At 45.2% G+C, this 25048-nt stretch overlaps 1 protein-coding gene across 5 annotated transcripts in view; it reads left to right on the top strand.

The window, feature by feature from the left end:
• The first annotated feature begins 283 nt into the window (after positions 1-283).
• Positions 284-25048, top strand: part of TCF7 (transcription factor 7) — a 70639-nt gene continuing 45874 nt past the window's right edge. For 3 of the 5 annotated variants that reach the window (XM_058848964.1, XM_058848963.1, XM_058848961.1), the window contains exons 1-3: positions 284-1008; positions 1114-1180; positions 1567-1673. In XM_058848964.1, coding sequence (XP_058704947.1) covers positions 817-1008; positions 1114-1180; positions 1567-1673 — 366 coding nt within the window. In that variant the 5' untranslated portion in view covers positions 284-816. Of the gene's footprint in view, positions 1009-1113; positions 1181-1563; positions 1674-25048 lie in introns of all 5 variants that reach the window. The other 2 variants (XM_058848960.1, XM_058848962.1) reach the window with 1 other exon arrangement.

Raw genomic sequence — 25048 nt, 5'->3', positions numbered from 1 at the left:
TGTGTGTCCGTGTGTCCGTGTGTCCCTGTGTGTGTGTGTGTGTCTGTCCGTCTGTCCGTGTGTCTGTGTGTCCGTGTGTGTGTCTGTGTGTCCGTGTGTCTGTGTGTCCCTGTGTGTGTGTGTGTCTGTCCTGTGTCCGTGTGTCTGTGTGTCCCTGGGTGTGTGTGTCCGTGTGTCCGTGTGTCTGTGTGTCCCTGTGTGTGCCCGCCCCGGCCCCGCCCCGGCGCTGCCAATCACCCGGCGGCCGCTTTGATGTCGCAGCGCTCTCCCGCCGCGCCGCCGCGCTCGCAGTCGGACCGGGCGCTCCGAGCTCCGCCAGCCGCTGGCGCCCGCTGCTCCAGCCAAACTTGCCGGGGCTCGGAGGGCGGGGGGCGGCGGCGGCACGGGGGGGCCCGTGGAGCCCGGCATCCCGCGACGCCTGCCCGCCCGCCCGCAGCCGGCCGAGCCCCCCGCGACCGCCGGAGCGGGGAGGGAACAAGGGGGGGGCAAAGAAAAGAGTGACGAGGGAAAAACAATTCTAATTTTTTTTTTTTTTTTTTTTCTAAAGGAAGGATTTAAAGGGAATTTGGAAAAGGGGAACAAAATTAAAGGAAAAAAAAAAAGTTTAAAAGTTCAAAGGAAAGGAGGAAAAAACTTTCAAAAGAAAAAAATTCAAGAGGGAGCTATTTTTTATTTTTAATTTTTTTTTTTAAGAGGAGGATAAAAAAAAATAATTGAGGGAGAGAAAAAAAATCATAATTGCGAAGGGCTTGATCCGGGAGAACAATACTCGCCGGGAAAGTTACTGCGCGGCGGGGAGGGAGCGGCGGGAGTAAAATGCCGCAGCTGGGCAGCGGCGGCGGGGACGACCTGGGCGCCACGGACGAGATGCTGGCCTTCAAGGACGAGGGCGAGCAGGAGGAGAAGATCCCCGAGAACGCCTTCACCGAGCGCGACCTGGCCGACCTCAAGTCCTCGCTGGTGAACGAGTCCGAGGGCAGCGGCAGCCCGGCCGCCGCCGATGGCGAGGTGAGCCGGGCCGGAGCGGCCCCGCACGGCGGCCCCGAGCCCCCCGCCCCACCGCCGCCCCCGCCCCACGCCCCCGCGCTGCCCCTCTCTCTCCTCCCCGTGCAGGCCCTCCGGAGAGTGCAGGATCCGCAGAGGGTGTACCAGGAGAAGCTCCCGGACCACATGGATGATGGTTAGTCACCGCAACCTCTGCGTGTCTCTGTGTGTCCCCCTCTCCCCACTCCCGGTTCCCGCTGGCCTTCCCCGGTGCGCTCCGTCTAGTGCTTGACCTCCCGGTTCCCCAGCCCATCACCCTGACACCTTTGGGAGTGAGGGATGCCAGTCTGGTCACCACAGCCCCCAGCGGGAAAGCTACTCCTGACAGCACTGAGGCTTCCCAGTGTCCTCATTGTGGGAGTCCGCACCCATGGGGAACCCTGGCGCTCCCCAACACCTTTTCTGAGGAGTGTGGGACAAAAAGATTCCAACAACATGCTGTAACCTCTTTGGGGACCCCCGACAGGCAGAGGAGTCACCTGTAATAAGACGAATTCTTACAGGGAACATTGATTTCAGCAGGTATGAAACATCAGGACCCAGGGATGTATAAAGGATCTGCCTATTCTGGTTACCCTTTCCTGATGCTCTCAGATCCGTATCTGCCCAATGGATCTATGTCACCTCTGGTAAGTTCCTCCTCTCCTTATGGAGAAGTTTTGTGGCCTCTCTCACTGCTGAAGTATGTTGCAGGTATTGTGCAGGCACCTACACTTGCTTTTTTCCTGATAAGTTGGAGCCTGGTTTCTGAAATACCTGGACACTGTTCTGTCCAAGCTGAAAGGAAAAGCAGTGGGAAGGGGCAGAGATGCTCGGCAGGAAGTGCCTGCTTCACTCTGAATTGGCTGGAGGAACTGTTTTTCCAGTCTCCTTATCCTCTAGGTTTGGCTTTACTCTTACAGGAATCAAATCCTAATATCTCAGGGAGGAATGTCCCTTCCTTTTTCTGGGTCACGGGCTTTGGAGGGAGCAGCTCCTGGTCTTGTGTTTGTGTTCAGGGATATGTCTTGCAGCTGAGCTTGAACCTGCCTGTAAAACAGCCAAGTTCTGGCATGCTGTCTGTTAGGGCTCTGTTGTGGATGATGGCCCAGGAAATGGATCTTGCGCTTCTAAAATGGCAATAGAGGAAGAGGCTTCATGCTGGAGGACTATTCCTGTCTTCTTCCTGTAAAGTTTTTCCCTCTCAGTTTAAATCAGCTTTAGTAATTGTGTGTGTTCTCATGTTTCTAGGTTTTGCTATTTGAATGATTAACTAAAGTCTTCTTTATAAAAGCTGCCTTTTCCCATCACCATCTTGGTCAGAACTTCAGAAAATAATGTTCTGACATTGCAGCAGACAGTCAATGCTGGTGTCGCTCCTGGGAGCAGGCACTGCTGCATCTGTGGCAGACATTGTTCTGCATTAGCCATCAGCAGGTGAGGACAGAATGTAATTTGCTCTGTTTCAGGATCAGGTTTTAACCTTTAAAAGGGATAAAGTTTAAAAGAATATATAAACCCGTCCTTAATTCTGGTCATTTGTTCACAGAGGGGTAGGATGTAAAACTGGTTTTATGAAAAATGGATGGATTATGGAGTATGAAACTCAACAATTATACAAACAAGTATGAACACAAATAATTCTATTTGTGGAAATCAGTGCTGTACCCTCACACCTGACCCAGATGGCCTGGGTAGCAGGAGACAGGTCCCTGCAAGAGCCTGCCTGTACCCCGCACAGCTTTTCCTAGGGGATTCCGTTTTCCTGGCTGCATGTCGCTGGAACGTTGCTGAAGTTTGCAGATATTGAGGATTTATCCCTAAATTTTTAAGTCTTCCTTCAGTTTACAGCAAGAAAATATGTGTTTGCAGGGCAAGGCCAACTTACATTGTTGTAACCCAAATGAGCATTTTTTCTGGTGCTTCCCACCTTATCCAGACACCCGATATCCCTCTTACTCCTTAAAATATTACGCTGTTCTCTTCCTGATTAACTTTAAATGCTTTTAAATTTGTCTTATATAAACACACTTAATTTGCTCCCTCAGATAGAATGTGAGTAAATCCACAGTTATGTTAGTCCAGCATCTTTTTGCCCTGGTGGAATATTCTTTTAATCTTAAACTCTTCCTACATGGGCAGCAAAGTGCAGTAGTCTATTTATTAGCAACTAGGCTATAAAGTAGATTGTAGGTTAAGGAATCACCTTTTCCCTTCATAACAGAATAAATTCCAAGCAGTTGTTGTCAGAGCAGCAGACAGGAGGAAATAGACTGCAGAACTTGAAGGGGAGAGGACATAAGTAGAATAGAAGGAATGGTCCCATCTCCACCAAAATCATCCAGTGCCTCAAACAGCTTCCTTTAGGCCTGTTTGGATCCTGCCATGGTTTATGACGAGCTGATTTGATGTTTTCAGTTAAAAATCTGTTACCTAGCAGACAGTGGAAGATTTCTTCCTTAGGTGAAGGCTGGTCTTGCGGGTTTTAAATTTATTACAATAGCTATTTCAGTATATTATTCTAGGCAATTTTGTCTTGTATTTCTATTGACTGTGCTGAGGTTATCATGGTAAATTATGGATTGCTCTCATATAGATTTATTGCTGCTGTGTACATTATATAAAGTGTGTGCTGTAATCTGGTGTCTGCTTCCAATAATTGAGGAGGTCAGATCTGTGACCAAAGATTGCAGATACTTAACCATGCATAAAAGTGTTTTTAATTAACACTTTAGCACAAGAAAGGTCGGGGAGGAGGGTTGCATGAGTGAATAGGATTACATATCACAATCATGCATGCACTTGATAGTGGAGATTGTATTTTGGTTAATGAGGCTTCCTGGAAACAGTTGTTTACAAGTAGGATTAATTTTAGAATCTTAAAAAAAAAAAATCAATTAAGAAATTAAACCGGGAGTATTTTGGCAAACTGTCAGGGCTTTACATTGAAAACAGTAATTTACCTGATTGAAAATAGAGTATAACTCCCTGAAAGACACTGAGCCGCTGGCACTGAGGCTGGGGTTGAACGCCTGCCCTGCAATGCTCTGTAAAACCATTTTTTTTTGTTTTTTGGTGGGCTCCCCATGAACCCTGTGAGAGAGCTCCAAGTGGCTCTGAACTGGCTCCAGCACCTGCCAGCCTGGGTATGTTGCTACCAGCAGTACCAGGGTGCTGTTTTCCTATTTTCTTTCTGATTTTGTCAGCAGCACCACTTTTGCATTGTTTCTCTCAAGGTGTTTGTAACACTATGTTATGCTGCTCACCCGAGCATCTTGCTCAGTCCCCACATCTCCCAGCCAAAATTGCCTCTTTTTACCAAAACACACCCAGCCATGTTGTTTTACATGCTCTTCTGCTGCTTCAGAGGGATGCTCTGAAGATGGCTGGGTACATCAGCAGCCACAGCAAGTCTGGCTGATGCTCCCTGGACAGCCAGTAGCAGAGGGGGTGGCAGGAGCTTGGGGGGCTCTCCTTGGCTGAAGGTGGCACATGCCAGTGTGGGATGATTCAGCTGGAGTGCTGCTGGTATGGCAGGCACAGGTTTCCTGGAGTGGCAGTAGAGCTGTTGCTGGGGGCATGGGCAGGGTGAGGGTGCCTCTGGAGCTGAGGACAAGGCAGAGGGCTCAGCCCAGGTCCCTTTTTCTGGGAGCTGTGAGCCCATCAGCTGCCAGGCTGGGGAGGGCACACTCAGTCAAGGGTTAAAGAGCATCTTGGCATAGCCTGTGTGAGCATCTGAAATCCTGACACTCTGCAAGGCCCCAGGAAAGCCATTTCTCACCTGGCTCTCCATTGTTGTGTGTGTGGTGCTTCAAGGCTCTGGTTTATCCCATCTTATTCAAAGTCCAGCTTTTCCCAGAATGAAATATATAGGACTTATGGGTTAAAAAGTCTGCAAGAAACTTCCAAAGAATATGAACATGTTGAGGAACTGTTTTTCTAAATTAAATATAAAATCATAAAACTATATCCTTTTTTAAATAGTACAAATGACTTTAAATCAAATTAAGGTACATCCTTAGTAAGAACAGCAGCCTTTTAGGTGGTTACAAACATTAGAGGTCAGACATGGTCAAACATGTTAACACTTTGATCAGATTAAAATATTTTTCTTGCTACAGTTGTATAATTGAGTTTAGACCTGAGGGGGTTTTCTGAACATTGTTATATCTTGTACTATGTGGTAGTTAAATGGTAAAAGGAGCTCTTATAAGTTCCTTTAAGTTCTTTTTGTAAATAGGTTTATAAAATAGGGGAATGAGCCATGCTGCCCTGTATATAGGGCATGAGGTCTCCCTGCTCCCATCGATGGGAGAGATCTGAGGGGAGCTCCTCACACCTCCTGTGCTCTTCAGATGCATTTGGTGAGTGTGTGAGTAGCGTAAAGGCAGGATTAAAAGGTTTTATATATACAGCTGAGGCACTGGACTTTCTGTCTGTGGGAGAAAAAGAAGTGCAAGAGCCTCTTTTTCTTTGGAAAATAGATACTACTTCATTTTCTTAATTACTAAGTTGTCAAACCATAGCTTACATGAGAGCAGAAGAGTGGGGGTACCTCCCCAAAGTCCTGCACAGCTGAAGTCCCCAAATAAGACAGCAGGACTCACAAATAATGTTGCTTTTCAGAGCCTGGTTCCCGAGGTCTGCTGGACTCCTTGAGCTTGTTCAGAGGGTATGAAATGTCCCCTTGGGCAGGGCAAGATGAAAGTGCAGTTACTGCTGGCCTGGGGCCACGGGGCCCAAATGTCTAACACAAAGTCAAAAAGTATGGAGCTGCAGTCTGGGGCTGCTCTTGGCTGGACAGAAGCTGAAGCAGCAGTAGCTGAGCCCCAGGACGTGGCTGCTTCTGCTGCATCCCCTTCCCCAAGGCTGCTCCATCCCTCTGCAGGAGGAGACTATGGCCCCCACAGCAGCTGGAAATCTGCAGCTCAGCTGCTTCTCTGCCTTTCTGTCCTGACTTGCACTGTCAGGGCAATAGTTTAATATTGCTTTTTCCTGTGTTGTGTTCTGATCTTGTTGAAACCAGTGGGAAAACTCACGTCACCGTGTGATGGGGATTTGTTGCTGTGAGAGGACTGCTGCATCTCTCTCCAGATTCTGTGTGTGGAGGGAGGAAGGAGGGCAGCTGGAAGCCAGCAGTAGCTCTGTGTGTTCCCAGCAGTGCCTGCTGCTGTGGGAGAGCAGCATCCCAGCCAGGTTCCCTGGCAGCAGGGCTTGCAGTGTGAGACCTTGCTGGGATGGTTCCCTGTCCCCACGAATTGTTACATTCCCAGCAGAAAGTGTTGGGAGTGTGATGGCTGTTGATGGACCTCCTGGCATGCAGACAGATGAGTGATTTGTTCCTGACCAAAGCAAATACACTTCTTTCAGCTCTTCTACCTAGCTTGAAACAAGATAATGGTGGAAATAATATTTTATGTTAAAGCACAGTTTTGGATACGTGGATGTACCAAGGCACAGAGCTTACGAGGTCATTTATTGCATGTCTGATTCAGTCTTGGTTCCCCCCAAGGAAAATTCTTGTGTTAATTTCTGAGTTCATATCACACCCTCAATTTTGAAGCAGAACTTCCCTTTGAAATAAATTAGAGAGTTCTGCTTAAGAAGCAGCGACATGATACAGCACTGGATGTGTGTGGTCTAATATAACTTTTTTTTAAAATTTGTTTGGAATGAAAAAAAGATAAAGCAAAATGTCACAGGGAATCAAAAGCAAGTTTTATGTAAATCTGTGCATGTGAATAAGTGTGCACATGATTCAGACAGTTCAACAATATCTGGTCTCCCACTGGGATTCCTTCGCAGGCTACCCTGGAACAGCTTCCCAGGCATGGGATGCTTTGTTGGCAGGGAGTTGCTATGAGATATGTATGGTAAAGGAAGTGTTCCTGCAAATTTCCAACCGTTGCTGCTTGTGAAATTGTATGGGCTTGACTGGTTGAGAATCTGGAGAGAAAAGCAAAAACTTAGCATCAACTCAAGTTCCCAAAGCTCATCCATGTTAATGATTAGTGGCTTTGAAATTTTAACTGTGGAGAACAAAGTGATTTGGGTTTGAGTGGCACATGGCATGTCCAAGATGAAAAGTGCAGAGCTGGTCTGGTATCCAAAGCTGTAACTAAGAGAAGGGGGAGCAGGAGCGGCTCTGCAGTGTGCTCACTTGTGTGTGTTGTCTCACAGCTTGTGGTCCCTCTCATGCCATGATTCCATTGGCACCATTAAATTCCTGCACTGGGGTGAAAACCCTGGTTAATCCATGCACTGGGATGTGCTGGCATTTGCTCTGCCGAGGCACCCGGTCCAGTAACACCGCGTGTGTTCCTGTGACTAAACAGACATTACTGGCTCCAGAGGCATGACTCTCTTGCCTGCTGTCAGAGATCTTCTGCATAGGCCCAGATCCTAATCACAGGCTGAACCCTCTCTATCTGTAGCGTGATCTGCAAGGGAAGCAGGATTTTGGGATATGGGTTGGTGTGAGCTGTGCACCTAAGATGGCAATCTGGTGTGGACTGTGTGTGTCTGTGTGTACATGGCATGATGGTTATGGGCAGAGCAGAGCCTTGTGCTGAGGAACATCAACAGTTTTGAGGAAGCATCTACAGCTTGCCAATAATTTCACATCTGCAGTTCTTTATCTGCCTTTTGGCCGTGATTCATCAAGACCAAATTTAATCTTTCCTGTGGGATGGCCTTTGAGCCCCCTTGCCAATTCACCACAGAGAAGGTGAGGAAGGACCTGAGCACTTTTGAGCATTGTTACTCTCATGGGTAGGCTATGCTGGGCAGAGTGGGTTTGGGTGAACAAATAGGTATGTGCTGGTCTTCACTTACTGAAATCTCGTGCACCATGTGTGAGTCACAATTTCCTCAACAAGGATTATCTCCCCCTGTCTGTTCCAGTGATTTGAACAGGGACTAGGTGCCAGAACTGTCTTCTTGGAGGCATGGCCACTGTGGGAGCTTCTCTTCATCCCACCCCTCTGAGGCTTTGGCCATGGTTGCTGCTGCAGCTCCTTTCCTGTTTGCTGCTCATTTCGTAGGAACAGAATGGTTTGAGTTGGAAGGGACCTTAACAGCTCATCACATTCCACCCCCTGCCACGGGCAGGATACCAGCCACTAGACCAGGTTGCTCAGTGCCCTTGGTTTCCTGTGCCTTTGCCATTCCACCTCACTGCCCAGGGAGCCAGGAGATGGCTTATGTCAGCATCTCTGCCAGCCTGATGTACACATGCTCTTACATCATCATGTACCTGTGGTGGGTGGAGGGCACAGCAATAGGAGGGTAGGTACAAGTTGCTTCCTGAACTCTTTGCAGAGCCACTGCAGCAGGGAAAGCTTCTCAGCCTGATCAAATCCCAGGCTGGTGCCAAGTGGGGACATGTGAGTCCCTCCTCTAGGCTCTTTCATGTACTGTTCTTTGAATCTCTCTTTAAAAAAATAGGTTATAACAAGATACTTGCTCATTAGTTTCTGTGTCTGGAGGATGAAACAAAGGTTTGTTAGGCGAATGGGTGACTCAGAGGGTTGGATACAGGATACAGAGCTGTTCACTTCCTAGTTTCTAGTTTTAATACAGCTGAATCAGTAAAGACTGGGTGCCTGTTCTTTCTGCTGGCTTGTCCAGTGGTCTGTCCGAGAGGGCACAGCTCCCTTCAGGCCCCAGGCAGTGTGAGTGTTTCATGGGGTGAATGTCCAAAGAACCTGCAAAGTCTGGACCAAGCCCTCTGTGAACATCAACCAAGGTCTTGTTCTCACCATGAGAGTGCCAGTTCAGCACATGCTGGTGGCTCACAAACCCACTGACTTTATTTCATAAAAAGGAAGGGTTTGCATCATGTGCCTCTAAGGCTTGATTACAGCAGGATCTTTTTCTTGGTTAGTTATCTTGGACAAAGAACTCTTACCTTCACCTCCTTACAGAGCAACTTAGCACCGCTTTGTCACTGTTTTTTGCCTTTGAGTCTTTATAGTCTAGGATTATAAAGTCATTTATGCTGGAAAATTAGTCCAGTCTTTAACCAAGCACTGACAAGGCTACCACTAAAATGTGTCCCCACGTGCCACATCCACACATCTAAATCCCTTCAGGACTCCTCCACTTCCCTGAACAGACTATGCTAGGGCTTGTCAGCTTCTTCAGTGAAGAAATTTTCCCTATCTGAATGTTCCCCTGGTGCATCTTGAGGCCATTTCCTCGTCCTATTGTCTCTTACTGGGAGAAGAGAGCGAAGCCCCCCCCCACCCGGCTCTACCCTCCTTTCAAGTAGTTTTAGACAGCAAGGAGGTCCCCCCTGAGCCTCCCTTTCTCCAGGCTGAGCTCCCCCATCTCCCTCATCTGCTTCTCATCAGTCTTGTGCTCCAAAGCCTTCATCAGCCCCATTGCCTTTCTCTGGACATGCTGTTTATGACCATTCCCAATGAAGGACTCTTCCACCACCATTCTCTCTGTGAAGTGGGTTCATGGAGAAAGTAGGACATGTGGTCAGTAAAGGGGTTAGCAAATCCTGATGAAATCAGCTGTCCTCATCCAGAGCATCCTGCTGGCTGGAGGTGCTGGGCAAGAGGTCACCAAAATGGCTTTAAACCACTGCTCCTTTTCCATTCTCCACCTCTGTGCTAAACACAGCTCAGCTGCCGTGAAAAGAATCTGCTTCATTGTGTTTCATGGGGTCCCGAAATTAGTATTTTGTGAAAGAAAACAATAAACTCAACAATGCTGTGGTAAGTTTTTGAAACCAAAGTAAAACTGGATACTAGAATCTAGAGCACTTTTCCCCTCCGGTTATAACAACTTTACATTTGATTAAATGATAGGCAAAAAAAAAAAGTCTCAACAGTATCTCCTTTGTTCCATTGAAAATCTGGAACTGTAATATACAAAGTACATGTCTGCCTTGAAGAGCTACATAGTAATCACAGACTGACCAAAAAAAGCCTTTTTTTTTTTTTTTAAGTGATTCAGCTTGTCTGCTCTATGTTGAATTTGTTTTCTGCTGTGGTTTGCTCTGAGGTGTAGTATATATATGAGCGTAAACTGAGGTTCTGCTCTGATGGGATCCACACAAAAGTAAAATATGAAAGCCCAAGGTCATAAAGTGTGTTTGACTGGGCATAAGGGGGTTGTGATTATAAAGGCACTTGGGAAAAGACTCTTTTTGAATTGCTGGGAAGAGACTCTTTGCAGCAAAAAGCTCAGAAAGGATAAGAAATGTTAAATTTTTATTCTGACACTGAGGATATGGCACTGTGGAGTTTGCTTTCATGTTTAGGAAATAAACCATTGTAAGATATACCACATGAAAATTTGTTTTTCTTAGCATGGAGAGGCTGATGAGGTGATTCTTGTTACATGCTGCTGGCCTGGAATTACTGCTATGGGAGTCGGGATAGTGAGGAGGAGTTGTTGTCTTTGGATTCTAAGTGGGAGACACAGCACAACCCCTGACACCACCAAACCCCAGGTCAAAAATAGTCCTTTGAGCTTTATCTTCCTCCTATAACTTACAGACTGTGGTATTGCCAGATTTGGAATCTCACCATCCAAAAAAATATATGGATTTAGAAGTCCAAGTGATGTTTTGTAAGATTGCATCATGCTGTGCTGAATATTCCTTGGAGTGCTTAGACAAATTAAATAAACAGATAAATTGATTATGCATGTTAACCCAAAATTGAAACCAAAAGCAATAACATAAAATAAGAAATAAAATTTTTTAAAAATTAAATAAACATCCAAACGTTTTTGTTTGACTTTCTCTGATACAAAGCAATTTCTCCAGGACTGTACACCATATGAAACACATTATAAATGCTCTTGTAAAATTCACATCATTATACCACATGAAAGGCCAGGTCCTAAAAATAGCCATTCAGAGAGGATGCAGGCTAGTAGCAATTTTGGTGATCATGAAATACTTGTGTTGACATCTCTATGCATACACACCCACAGAAAGCTTTGACTTTTGAATATTAGCAGCATTTGTGCTTTATGGAATTTTACATATCATCCCGTGGATAGTCCTTTACTCAGGGACATTCATTTCTGATCTCATTCCCATTTTTCTAACCCTGATTTTATAGAGAAAATGGGTATATTACTTTTTTATAGGGTTTTCTTGTTGTTTTTTTTGGGGTGGTTTATCTGGGAGGGTTTTGGGTTTGTTTGGTTGGTTGGTTTTGGGGGTTTTTGTGTGCTTGTTGTTGGGGTTTTTTGGTATTTGGTTTTTTTTTCAGATTTTATGTGAAACTCTTTCCTTGCTATCAGTTTTACAGTGTTTAGCAATATCAGTTGAATTTCCCTGTCTCCCAGCAGGGAAATATATGTTTTTTTCCTTCAATAGTCACACACATCCCCAGTAATCTGGGGAACTAACTGTTAAAATGTAAACCTAGAGCATTAGATAACAACACAAAAAGCTGCCACATCTATGCAGCCTTTTTATCTGGTGTACTATTCAGAAGAAAGTAAATGAAATCTGCAGTAATTACACAGTAATGTATCCACAACAAGAAATTCTTCCTTGTCCCAGTGATCAGAACTTGGCTTTTATTTTGGAATATGAAAGGCTGCAGCCTCTTGCCTTTGGTGTGTTTGCAGCAAAGCCCTGGCTGGGATCAACTGCCGTAGCTCTGGGATAGACAACAAAGTCCTGCCAGCTGATATCGCTCGAGATCTTTTTGAAGAGCTCATCAGATTTGGTTTTATTGCTGTTGTGTTTCGGTTTTCGCTTGTTATTTGTTTGAAAGCATTACTATAGGGATAGTTTTCTGAAAAACGTTGGAATCTTCAGCGCTGATCTCTTGTGTGCATTTCTCTTTTAGAAGTAATATGACGGTGCTAGAGATGCACACCTTCACTTGGGGGTGGCTGAAGTCTGTGGTTTAAGCCTGTCCTGGATTTTAAGTGTGTGGCCCTTTTAAAACCACTTGGAAACAGTCTATATCCTCAAAATAAGTTTGCTTCTGTAACTGGAGCAAAATCTGTGGAGATGGTGAGTGAAATAACAGGGTGTTGTAGAAAATGACATTGCTTCTGAAATAGTTGGCATGAAAATCATGAAGTCTGAAGTTTCATTCAAATCAGATGTAGCTCTGGCTGTTGTGAGGCAGGACACAAACTCACCCAGCAATACAACTCCGAGGAATTTACAGGGAGATGTCCAGTTGTTCCAGGTTGTTTTAACTGCAGGGCAGCTCTTGTCCCTTGTCCAAGGCAGGGGTCCTGTTCTAAGGCAAACAGGCTCTCCTGTTCTTACCTTGCTCAGTTGATTTCTTGCAGGCTGTTAACAGTTCTGAAGAATCAAATGTTGTAAAATTACATCACAGAAGTGGGTTTGCTGTAGGTAATTTAGCTCCCTAGAACAGCTGGACTAGGGGACATGGGAACACCTTGACAAGGCAGTAGTTTTATAGTGTAAATGCATTAATTTCTACATGAAGTTATCAATAATTGAAGGATCTCTTTCCAACTAAGGGATGAGAAATTTTGGCTCTTTTGGCATCCTGCTCTTTATAATGCAACAGACAGTAGTGTTTAGAAGAAGCTGAGAAGTTTTAATGCTTCTGGCTTGAAGCTGGCGTCATGCTAAAGCCCTTTTCTCTTTTCCATAATTATTTGGGTGTCTGAAATTGGGGTTCTATCTGGCAACATCAGTTTTTTACTATTCCAGTGAGCTCAAATTTTTCTGCTAGGAGCAGAATTCAGGTAAAAGCACCAAATGTCCCTGACTGGGACTTCTGATAGTACTTGAATGCAAGAGTTGTAGAGAAATTTTAATTTCTTGACTCAAGAGTACAGAAAATTACCTGCTAGTGCCAATTGTTTGGCTATTGACATTTACTGGAACTAGTATATAACTACATGCATGTAATCAGACTTCACAAAATAGAATGTTTTTGTTTTACAGTACAGATTTGTACAGATCTACCACATGGATCTGCTTATAAATGCGTAGTGGTGGATGAGGCAGGCTGCAGTGAATCCCTGAAAGATCAGTTCCCATATCCAAAATTCATCCAAATTTCCTGCTGGAACCAGTGGTAAACGCCTGACTGTGGGGTGGGAGCGTTGCTGTTTCCATGGGCAGGAGCTGCCTCTCCCCTGCCTGCGCACCCCGAGCTCATTTGATACGGGAGCTGAGCGATCCTCTTACCAGAGAGCACCAGGTGCTGTGGCAGACCATCTAAGTAGCCAAATAAACAGACATGAGTAGCACCAGTTGTTTATGTGTTAACACAGGATGTTCTCAAAATCGGGTAAGAAGTGAGGCATGTTACCGAGTTTTATAGCAGAGGAACCGGATAGTCTTGTAACTGCTGTGCACGGCCACGGCAGAGGAAGCGTGGTTTTATCCCAGCTTCAGCTCCCAGTCCCACAGGAGCTTGTTTTTCTGTGACTCAGTTTCCCCCAGGAGCATCGTGGAACTTTATCATTTCATGTGTAAGCAACGTTTGGCGAGCACGGCAATGTTGATACTGAAACAAAACATAAAGTCCCACACAGGCTGCTGCAAGAGGGGATGTTTCAGAAACAATCAGAGGAGGACTAGCCTTAAAGAGTAAGTTGTGCTGCTTATTAGGCCATTTACTTCAAGATATTAAACAAATTGCAATTTCATAATCTTTTAGGAAGTTGCAGATGGCCCTAAGACCACAACTCCTTCAAGGTAACTGGCATCTTGCTTTAAAACAAATCACCTTCTCAGCCTAAATTTCAAAGAGTGGAATTAGCTGGATGGCAATGATGATGGCATGGTCCAACACATTGTCTGAAATACACATGACACACAAATCCTTGTTATTAAACCAGGAACAAATGTCATTTTTTTTATCCACTTGTAATATGGTGATGAGAACAATCTCCAGGATCACACAGCGTAGCTTTTGAACACATGTACCAAACCTCTGGATGCATAATTAAAATTCTTTGTCATGAAGAATCAATCTATTTATCTTGGAAACTTTTTTACTTTAACAGTAATCTCTAGGAAATCGTTTAACAGTAGTTTGCTTCCAGTTTGTCAGTAATGGCTTGAGGCAAAGTCTGAAGTGGATGAAAACTTGTCGAAGGAGATGCTGCTGTCGCATGAGGTGCAGAGAGGTTTATAGCAGAGAGCAAAAGAGGAGGCTGTCAGATGAGTTCAGTCCAACTTTTAGATTCATGAGGATACTCAGTAGAACAGGGCAAAGATGGCTTCTGCAAGCACATCATGTGTAGAATGTGAAAGCCATCAATTGTGCCCATGTCAGCTTCTAAGCCTAAATTTTCCTTACTGGAGGTTCCATGTGTGAGTGTGAGGAGGCCAAAACCATGCGTTGGTGGCGGTGGGGCTCTGCCTCGCTCCCTTGCTTCTTTGCATCCTGGGAATTTCTGCATCTCTGTATCCCAGGAATCTCTGTGTCTCTGCACACCAGGCATCTCTGGATGTGTGTCCTGGACATCTTTGCATCCTGGGCATCTCTGCATCTCACCATCCTGGGCATCTGCATCTCTGCATCCCGGCATCTCCCCATCCCAGGTGTGGAGGCAGCCAGGTGGGAGAGCCGGGGCTCAGCCCCCCCTCTCATCTGGGGTGCTGCAGGGTGTCTGCCAGGGCAGCAGAGTCCTCCAGCTCTCAGATGTTATCGCTTCTCTCTAAAAGTCTAGCAGCAAGTTTCAGTTAGGTAATGAGTTATCTGATTTCCCTTTAATCTGGGCAGCATCGCTCCAGCGCGATAACCTCGAATCGCTGTTTATCTCACGCTCAATGCTGCAGGAAGAAAATTGGCAAGACTAAGTGAAAATTCACTGGAAAAGGAGCTGAGAAAAGTTGCCCTGGTCTACACTAAATCCCTCCTTTTTGCAGCAGGTGCAGATGAGAAATAACTGCCCCGACTCGAAATTCTCCCAAGAGGCCACAAAATCCAGCTGAAGTGAATGCCACTTCCCTGCAGCATTGCTTCCCACTCGGTGCTGTCTGCCCACAGAGGATGGTAGGGTGTATGAACTGGCAGGGGATTAATGGCAGCCTGGTTCATAAAAAACTCTGCTGCCAGAAGGACGTGGGACCCAGACAGAAGTAAAGAGGGGCTGGTTCTCTCTGCAGATGCCCCCAAGTGTTATTTGTCTGAGAGCAGATTTTCCCACAGATCTTTGGCCTTCATATTATTTGAAGAACCCCCTCTGCAGCTGCAATCCTTCCCTCCCCCGAGGGAAAAACAGGGTGGTAACTTTGTGAACTGAATGGTGTGGAGGTTTAGGAGTACTGCCATGGGAGGGGAAGATTTGGCTCATTAGCGTGGAACATTGTGTTGCCAGGAACAGAGTTTTGGGGCAGAACTAATAACATGGAAGCAGATGCAGTCAGCTTTTATTAAACTGGTTTGTAGATGACTTTAAATAGGCAACAGTTTTATCTGGGGCTTTCCTTGCAAGAGGCAGAATGGCAGACCCCAGCAGAAGCAAAGCCTGGCTTACATGCTGGATAAAAAGTACAGAGAAGCTAACTAAATTTCTCAGTGTTACGAAACATTTCTCCCAAATATATTTTTAAAAGAAGGAAAAAAATAAAACCAAAAACTGAAGACTTCATGATTGTGTTATAATCTATAAACTTTTAGAGTCCGTGCATCTCACTTTGAGGAAGGACCAGCTGTAGAGCCACAGTGTTCATAGTCTGAAGGACTCAACATGATCTCATCTCTGCTTTATCCTGATGCACCATCTTTTCTAGGCCATGGACTCCCAAGCTGCACTCCGTTACCCCCACATCTGAACATACATTAACTGCTTGACAGTGTGTTAGAGGCAGGCATGGATAAATTAATTTCCAAGCCAAGTTTTGAAGCACTTCTCCCTTGAACCACCCTTTCTGTAGCACCAATTAACTCCATAGCGCTAATCAGCATCAGCGATGGTCGGATGCCATTTCCTGACACATGGCATTCCATGGCCACCAGTAATGATGGGTTGAACTCACTCTGTAATTGCCTTACCCAGGTACACAGGTTGGAATGACTGTCAGCCAAATACAACTCTGAGGAGTCACCATGAGGACCATCCATCCTCAGCCAAACCCAGCAATGACTATTTCTGTGTGTCCTTACAGTGTCCTCTCGGTCCTTCACCACCTCCATGCAGCCTGGACTAACTGCCTGGCTTTCATGAGGGTGCTGGGAATGGTCAGTCCCCATTAATGCAGCCAACCCTGTAAATCTCTGTAGAGGTGTCTGTTGGATTTCTGACATCTCCATAGATGTCTGTTAGCTCCTTCTATGCCAATTGGAGACACCATTTCATAGAGCAAAGAGAACCATCCAGAAACCCTTGTCTTGCTCCATGCATCCAAGAGCAGCCTGGCATATCCGTAATTTCTTCCTCACTCTGCTCCATGCAGCCTCATTATCCCAGTTGGATGCTGTACTCCATCCTGCCTTGGTTGTGCAATGCTTTTTTTCTTGGGCAGTTTATAATCTGGAGATTTTCTGGGATCTGTAGATGGCATTAAAGGAAGTCTCCTCATCACCTCAGGTTCTGTCTTTCAGTACCAAGTGTTTAAGACATAATTCCAGGCGTCCAGGGCTTGCTTTCTCTTTGTGTCTCCTTTGCTGTTGCTTTCATTTGCTAACATGTTGAACTTCAAAGTCTATTCTTTCTGATTCCTAATTTTTATGGAAAAAATGGTCTGAACTCCATTTGCATTTCCTCCCTGAGGATACTGGCAATCCTTAATCCTATATATTAAAGAATCTTAGTTTTCTCAGCAGCTCTTTATTCTGGGACTACTCTTCCACTCTGTTTTCTCCTTGAAATGCTCTCCTGTGGTTCAAAATTGCTCTTCACAGTGCCCCTGACCACTGTCACTTGCTGTTATGAGCTACTTCCACAGATGTTTGATCACTTTTTAAGCCCTTTTCCCTTCCCATCCTGTCCCTTGCAGGTAATTTGTGAAGGTTTCATGCCCATGGCGGTAGATGCCTGTTTGCTCTCAGAGATTGCAGCATGAGCTGTGTGTTCTGCAACCAGCAATATCCAGGACCTGCTGGAATAACTATTTATAAAGCCAAGAGATAGGAGGATGAAAGTAAATAGGGCACTATTTTATTCAGGCTGATTTTAATTTCACACTGATGGTCACCATATTCCAGTTGAGTCCCAGTGACCACTGCCATTTGCCTGCTTGAGAGGCAATTGCTATCTGTGCTTCCCCTGCTGTGATGCAGGATGGTACAGGGACCCTCTGTCACTCAGTCCCTTGTCCCTCTTCCTGCTTCCACACAGGAATCACAGCAATTCCCTGTGTTCCCCAGCTCCTGGGAGCTGTGGGAAGTAGGTAGAATGCCGACTGCGCTGGCTGTGCAGATCCAGGGATTTAGATCACGCAAACCCAGTGTTCTTTCCTACAAGCCATTCTCAGCGATGTGCTCGGGTAATTAGCATGTTCATAAACACTTCGTAATCTTGTGATCATGGCTTACAGATTAGCTCTTTTGCCAGCTTTGCGATTTCTTTGCCAGTTTTAGTTTTAATTGCAAATCCATTACTGCCAGCTCCCTTGCATATTGTAGCAATAGGCAAATTAAAACACTTGGATACAGTTGGGCGGGTTTCAGTTAAGAAATTAATTGTTACTGCCAACCAGTGCTTTTTAATGTGAGGGTGGCATTTGAGTTTGTTTTTGAGGGTATAATCTCCAAGACTTTCTTTTTTCCCTTCTCCTCCCCCCTCCCCAGACTGCGTTGCCCTGTCGAGCAGCTCCCCAGATGGCATGAAGCAAATGCTTGCCTCTTTGATCTCCTAGTCAAGAAATTTGGAAGTCGTTCTGAATTTATGAGAATCCTGTCTGAAATAAATCTGTCTGTGCACAGGCCTACACTAAGGCAACCCGGAGCTGCAGGCACAGCTCACCTGAACCTCCCAGGGAAGCACAGGATTACATCCCACAAGAGCATCGTGTGATGCTGTAGCGATAAAAAGAAACTTCATGCATATTGTTGAACATGAAGAAGTCTAGACAATCTACAATTTACCAGTCGGGATAATTGGCTAAAGGCTTAATCCGCCCTGATAATCCAGTAATGGTATTGTTGGCAGGACATTGATGTAAATATCACTCAGCAGTGCTGGCAGCTGCTGTCTCCTGTGATTGCTGCCATTCCCAATTCCTCTTCCACAGTCATTAGGGCTGATGGGGAATTTTCAGAGTTCTGTGAACTTCTTGTATTTTTCAAAAACTCTCTGGGCTCTGTGGTTGTTTTTTACCCTGTTTGTTGTGTAAGTAACATTTTTCACCAGGTTAGAATTTTCACAGGCCCATTCCTCAAGAATATCTTTGTTCCTTGATGTACTTTTTTTCCCCTCGTGTATTTCTCCCGTAGCTCTCTCCAGCCTCCTGATGCTGCTGTCGCACAGTTTGCCATTGCCCTTCAATACAAACAACATCTGGTCCTGCAGTGGACCTGTGCCAGCACTGCAAACCACTTGGTACAATGTCCAAACCTGGTAGCATCATTGAGACTTCGGTGTAATCACTCTGCACAAGCCCTGATGTGCCACCAGCTTGGCTGGGGCTGCAAGCACTGGTGGGGCACTGCGGAAGGCAATGAGCTGAGCAAGGTTCTGGAAATCCGTCACCCTCCCCATTTTGCAGGGGTGTTTTTAATGCATTTCTGTGTGCCCTGTGGGAACAAAGAAGGGGATTGTAGCACCACAGATGCAGGGAAGGAAGGACAGACTTAGTCCAGCCTCCAAACATGATTCTCCCACCACTGCACTGTTTGTCCCCACACGCTGCCTTCCATGGCCTGTTGATGTGTTGGAGCATGGCTGGCTGAAATCTTTGTTTAACTGTGCATGAAGCCAGGTCTAAGAACACCTGTCCCATTCCTGTTACTTTATTCTCTTTAATTCATTCACTCCATTTGCCTTGGTAAATGTGGTTGTTTTCAGCTGCCTTTACAGCTGAAGGACACTACTCCTGTAAGCGCAGTACCAAGCACAAATGGGTCCTGCCTGACTGCAGTCACAGAATCCCAGAACAGTTTGGGTCAGAAAGGACCTTAAAAGACCTCATTCCATCCTCCGTGCCATGGGGAGGGATGCCACCCAAGAGGTGAAGTTGCTCAGGGCTCCATCCAACTGCTCTGTACAACTCCTCTGCCTTCAGAGAGCTTGGGGTTGTGTGATGGATTGGATCTCAGCAGAGGATTCCCTGATGGCCCCAGCAGAACCGCCCTGGGAATTCCTTTTCTGCAGCAACATTGAGTCCATGCTGCCAGCTGAAGTATTAAAAACCCTATCTGTAATACTATATATACTTACTTTGGTCAATCACCCAGCTGAGATGGCTGTGAATCCTTGACACCATTCTTAAGGCAGCCTGTAATGGTTTTTTGAACATTGCTTTTTTTTTTTTCTGCTCAGAAAACAATAGAAGCAGCACAGTTCCGCTGCAAACAAAACCTGAACATGCTCTAACTTACATGTGAAATATCAAAGAGCTCTTATTCAGTACACATCACCACCCTTCCGTTTCACAGCAAACACCTTGTCACAGCCCAGAGACCTTGGGAAAACTATATATAGTGTATTCGGGCAAATGTCACCCTGGTAATTATCCCGTAGCTCTGGCTCCACAATGTTGTGGCTAACAAGTCCAACTTTAATTTTTCATGATCTCTATCAGAGCAGACACTGGGTTTGACTTCAGTTGGTACAGAGTCAGGAGGAATAAACACAAACCTACAGTAAGATCAAAGCAGCAGAGAGGTGCACATGTGCTAATAATAATAGTTTATGAAAGCTCATATTTTCCTTCAAAAACATCCTGTCATTTATGCATCAGCTTTGAAAAGGGTAAAAAAAAAAAATTCACTGTAATTTACTTCAGGAAAAAAAAAAAATAGGTAAGGCAGATATTTGATTGCAGCAGCTCGTGTGCGGTTTGCTGCGAGGGTTGTACATGCATCGTGTCCTCCAGTGCATGTGTGAAAGGAAGGTGCAGAGGCTGAGCTGGCTGTGACCGAAGTACCATCATTATCTGATTTCTACATACAGCTGGTGACAATGTGATGCAGAAGGGAGGATGAGGTAAACAGTCTCAAAGTTGGTAACCGCATCCACACCTGGTGCACCTCGATAAAATGTCTGTAAACAGTCTGCACAGAGTGAGGTTACAGCGAGGCTGAGGACAGCTAACGGCTGCAGGAGATGCAGGAAGAGACACACTGAGGTTTGGGGATGGTGTTTTGGTTGGGTGGAATTACCCAGGGGATTAAAATGGGGATTTTGCCCTTCCATGGCTGTAGGCAGCTTTGCAGGTTGGCTTTCCCGGCAGTGTGTGGGACAAGCAGAGTGTGGCTGGGTAACTGTACCCAGGAAGCTCTGTGGGGTCAGGCAGCTGTGATTTCAGCTCCACACAATGTGACCTACTTAGGAAGGTCAGCCCTCAAAATTGGGCACAATGCTGACCATTTCCTCTGTTGTTTTACATCAAATTTTTGCTATCAGCTTTTTTAATTTAGCACAGTGGCTTAAGCTTCCATCGAGGGTCTGTCCTGCCTGGCACTGAGATGCCTGGGGGCTGGAACACGAGGAACTGCAGGAAGAGTGATGCTACCAAAGGGTGATGTGTGTGTGGGGAAGGAGTCCCGGTGTGTTGTCTGTCTTTCACATTGCACGCTGTGGTTGTTAACGTTCGGTTATGCCTGTAGTTCTCTCTGCAAGCAGGAAAGGGTTTGGGGTTTTGGTGAAGGGAGGAAGGCTGACAATAAAAGGTGACAAAATGTCCCACTGAGTACTGAAGATGGGCTGGCTGATGAAGGAGAAGGTTGTTTAGGAAGTGAACCAAGAAGAAGAGCACAAACAGGAGCAGGTACAAGGAAAGTCACACTTTCTGCTCTTTCTGCACAGGCTCCTTGGGCAGAGTGTGATGATGACCATGGGGTGACGGTAGCAGAGAGCAATCCTTGCGCTGGGAAGGTGTTTTTCAGGGCTGTGAAACTGAGCTGGAGTCTGTTCAGAGTCTGCAGCAGCTGAATCACAGCAAACAGGGACTCGTTAAGAAACTGGAGCAAATAATAATGATCCATATGTTTAATGCAGCTGAAAGGCGTACTTCAAAGATACTGTTATCCTAAAAAAGCCCAAGTATAGAGGGGAATATACTTGATCACAGCTTCCAAGTTTTGATGGTAGCATTGTAAGTAGGTCAGCAAACGGTAATATTTAAATTAACTCCTCTTTCCAGCAACTAGATGGGAATGTAGGTCTAGAAATTGGTAAATGTAGATTCCCTTCCCAGCTCTGCCACTTTGACAAGTCACTTCATCTCCTTGCGCCTAAGGGAAAAATACACCTTTGGGCTCTGCCCAGTAATCATCAGCCAAATGCTTCCCCACCTATCTAAAGGGTTTTAGAATATGTGATTGAAAAGTGCAAAGTGTTATTAACATTGAATTAATGTCTGCCATTACAATATGTAATGGAGTATTTCTGCACACACCCCATTTCCTCCTGCTCGAATGTTTTGTCAGACAAGTCCAAGTGTTTACCAGCTTTATAGCTGGCCTAAAAAGAACCAGCAAGAGCTGGAGCTGCTGGTCACTAGTGCAGCTGCTGGGCTTGTTTGATGGCAGGATAGCTGGGGTGCAGAAGCTGGCAGCAGAGCTGTCAGCACACAGCCATGGACCTGGTTTGTGGCAGCAGGGTTGGGGTGGCTGGGCTGCCCCCTCAGCAGCCAACCCAGAGCTGTGGACACATCTCCTGGGATGCCTGCACACTGTGACTGTACCAGACAGCCAGGTTCTCCCTGCCACAGAGTCCATGGTGTAAATGCACACTTCCTGACAGGGATGGAGAGGGCCAGGCTGGTCTGAAAATGGGGAATGTGCTGCTGGAATACCTCACTTCCCTTTTCTGGGAGCTGAGAGGCACAGCCCTCCCACCGCCTGCACCTCAACTGATGGCAGAATTCACACTTACTTGGGCAGCACTGATTGCTTTAATTTCTACCTCCTTTAAATATATTGATTTTCTCTGTGCAAATAACAGCTGCATGTTTATTGATTCACAGCTGTATTTAAGGATTCCCAGCCCTGGAAATGTTCAAGGTCAGGTTGAATGGGGCTTGGAGGAATCTTGTCTGGTGGAAGGTGTCCCTGCCTATGGCAGGAGGGTTTGAACAGTCAGAGTTTTAAGGTCCCTTCTAACCCAAACCATTCTATGATTCTGCAGTATCAACCCAGATCTTTCAGAGCAGCATTACACCTTTATAGTCCTCTTCTCATCCCATCAGACTGACCTTCCCTGCATGCCTTGGGTTTGCCCACCACCATGCACAACCCTGCCTTTTTCTCATTATCATGCTGTGCACAAATACTTCCCTTCTTTTCTAAAATATTGCAGCACATGGTGTGGGTTACTGTCTAGACTACATCACTTGAACCAAATACATTCACTAATATGACATATTATTAGAGCTCACTAAGAGTAACAAACGAAGTACATTTCTTTGTTCACTCTGTAATTGTTTGTTCATTAGCTCGCTTGCTGATTCATAAAATATGAAAAGCACCAATAGGGTATCTAGTCACTAGTGCAAATTAGCTAGTTTCTAATGTACATAAATAAATTATAACCCTGCATTTACAATTTGCCTTTACTATAAGGGCTGTACAGAAATGCTTTATCTCTGCATACAAAATGACAAGTAAAGGCAGAAGCTGGGAGTGCTGTATCCTACACTTGCAGAACACGCTAGTAGCAAAAATTATCTCTTTGCTGGTGGGTAATTTGTTTTCTTTAGCTCTGAATGTGGAATATGACAATATTGGGTAGCTATCCTTGTAGCTAGGGCTGGATGTTCAGCTGGTGAGTTGGCAGGGCCATGCTCTGTGTGCTGTTGGTAGCTGGGAAAGCCCTGAAGCTTTTGTTATCCTGGGGCTTTGCGTTTTCCTCTGGTTTTTGTCTGATCCACTGCTGTGCTCTCTCTCTAGGAGTGGGTCCTACTACTTTTTGGCTATTCTTTTTGTTTATGAATTATTCCCAAAAACAGCCATGTTCTCATATTCTAGGAAACTTCCAGGTATTGTGTGCCCATGTGCAAGACTCACAGAGGATGTAACATCATCTTAGGGTGTTTTTTTCTATGGATTTATATGGTAGGGAGTGTAATTCTCCAATAAATATCAGAGATAGAATTCTTCAGAATTCTTCAGAGATAGAATTCTTTCCTTTTCCTTTTTTTTCAACATGCTCATGACTAAATGAATCATTCTCTAAAAGTTCTGTAGGTTTCTAGATAAAATTCTGCAGGCAGCTGTTTAATATCTGCATGTCACATTCGTTTAATCCCTTCTCAGTTCTGTAATTCTATTAAATGAGGAATTCAGGCTATGAGAGTTCGAAAGAGAGAGTACCAAAGTCACAGAATCACATAATGGTTTGGGCTGGAAGGGACCTAAAAGACTGTCTGGTTCCAACCCCCTGCCATGGGCAGGGACACCTTCCACCAGACCAGGTTGCTCCAAGCCCCATCCAACTGGCCAACAGCTTCTCTGGGCAGCTTGTGCCAGTGCCAAGCAGCACAGTGAACTTATTAATTTTTAAAAACTTGTGTCTCATCTGATTTGTGTGGATGCCAAAGATTTATGGTCATAAATGCCTTGTTTTGCTAAATTCATGGTTACTGTCTCTTCCATGAGCAGCGTTCCCAAATTCTTTGCTGGGTGTTAGGCTTGGACCTGCAGATGCTCATGTAGGGAAATTATTTCACATGGTCTTGTCAAAACCAGCCTAACAGTTGGTGCATAAAATTATTTGTATATATTTGTATTTGCAAGTGTTGGATTTATACATGCAAGATCAAGGACTTAATTGGTAATTTTTTTTTGTTTTGCTACATGAAAGCTTTGCTGACTGTGTACCCAGAGGTCTCTGCTGCATAAATCCTGTTGAATTCCAATAAAAACCACTTGTACACTTTTCTTGAGCAAACCTAGGTACTTACAAAATTTTCAATTTGATTATAAACTGAAGGATATTTTATCAGGTCAGCTCACTGTAGGATGCCACATTTGCAGTGATGTGTTACCAGCAATCAAGGCCCAGAAATGTTTGGTTTTGACAGAATGAAATACATTTTTTTTTTTCCTCAGCCTCTTTCAATGGCATTGATTAAACAGAGATTAGGATAATGTGGGGTTTGTATCTTCAGTTATTTTACCTCACTACTATACCATTGCTTTAACTGACTTTACCACAAAGCCTCTCAAACTTCCTTTTCTTTGCTAAATTAGCTTGTGAATTCTCTGCTTCCTCACATGTTAAACACCTCCACCTCTGACAGAGGTGGAAAAAGCCTTTTATTTTTACACATCCAAAATGTTCCCAGGCAGTGACCCAGGTGCACCCCATTGCTGTGACGGGACACGGTTTTCCAGACATTGCAGACTGGCTCTTGGGAGGGGACCTCACCCGCGGACAGAGTGGTGAAAGCTAAATCCCAGTCCCAAAGACATTTTAGGACCTTTGTGGTATCAAAAGGGAGCATTTTTCTTGCATGTTTTGAATTTGAGAATCCTAAGGCATGATTCATGTGGTCTGGGAGCTGGCAGGGCTTGTGGTGCATTCTCCAGATGCACCATGAGCCTGGAGTCTGCTGTGCTCCAAGTGTGAGCAGTTAGGCTGTCACACCAAGTGAAATCTTGCTTTGGAAAGTTGGGGGCACCTTTTCCCCCCAGTTTGACTCCATCTGCATTTCACAAGGCTTTTCTTGCTTGAACACTCATGGATTTCTGTCATTTTTGTCAGTATTGAGCTTCAACAATAAAAGCAAATTAATTCTGCTTAATCAACCCACAAATCTATAATCTCTAGTTTATGAAGGAAAAATACGGAAGTGGTGAAATCTCTTGCCCTGCTGTTGGAGCCAACCAGGCTGCTGTGAAGGCCTGCAAGCAGCTCTTGACAACATCATTCAGAAAGTCTTGCATCTTCATCTCATTCTGCTTGAATTTTTTCATTTACTTGTTGGAATCATTGG

The sequence above is a fragment of the Poecile atricapillus genome, chromosome 13, assembly GCF_030490865.1.
Source record: "Poecile atricapillus isolate bPoeAtr1 chromosome 13, bPoeAtr1.hap1, whole genome shotgun sequence".
Classification (NCBI taxonomy): domain Eukaryota; kingdom Metazoa; phylum Chordata; class Aves; order Passeriformes; family Paridae; genus Poecile; species Poecile atricapillus.
Note: the sequence above shows the minus strand (reverse complement) of the source record. Positions and strands in the feature narration are given on the sequence as shown.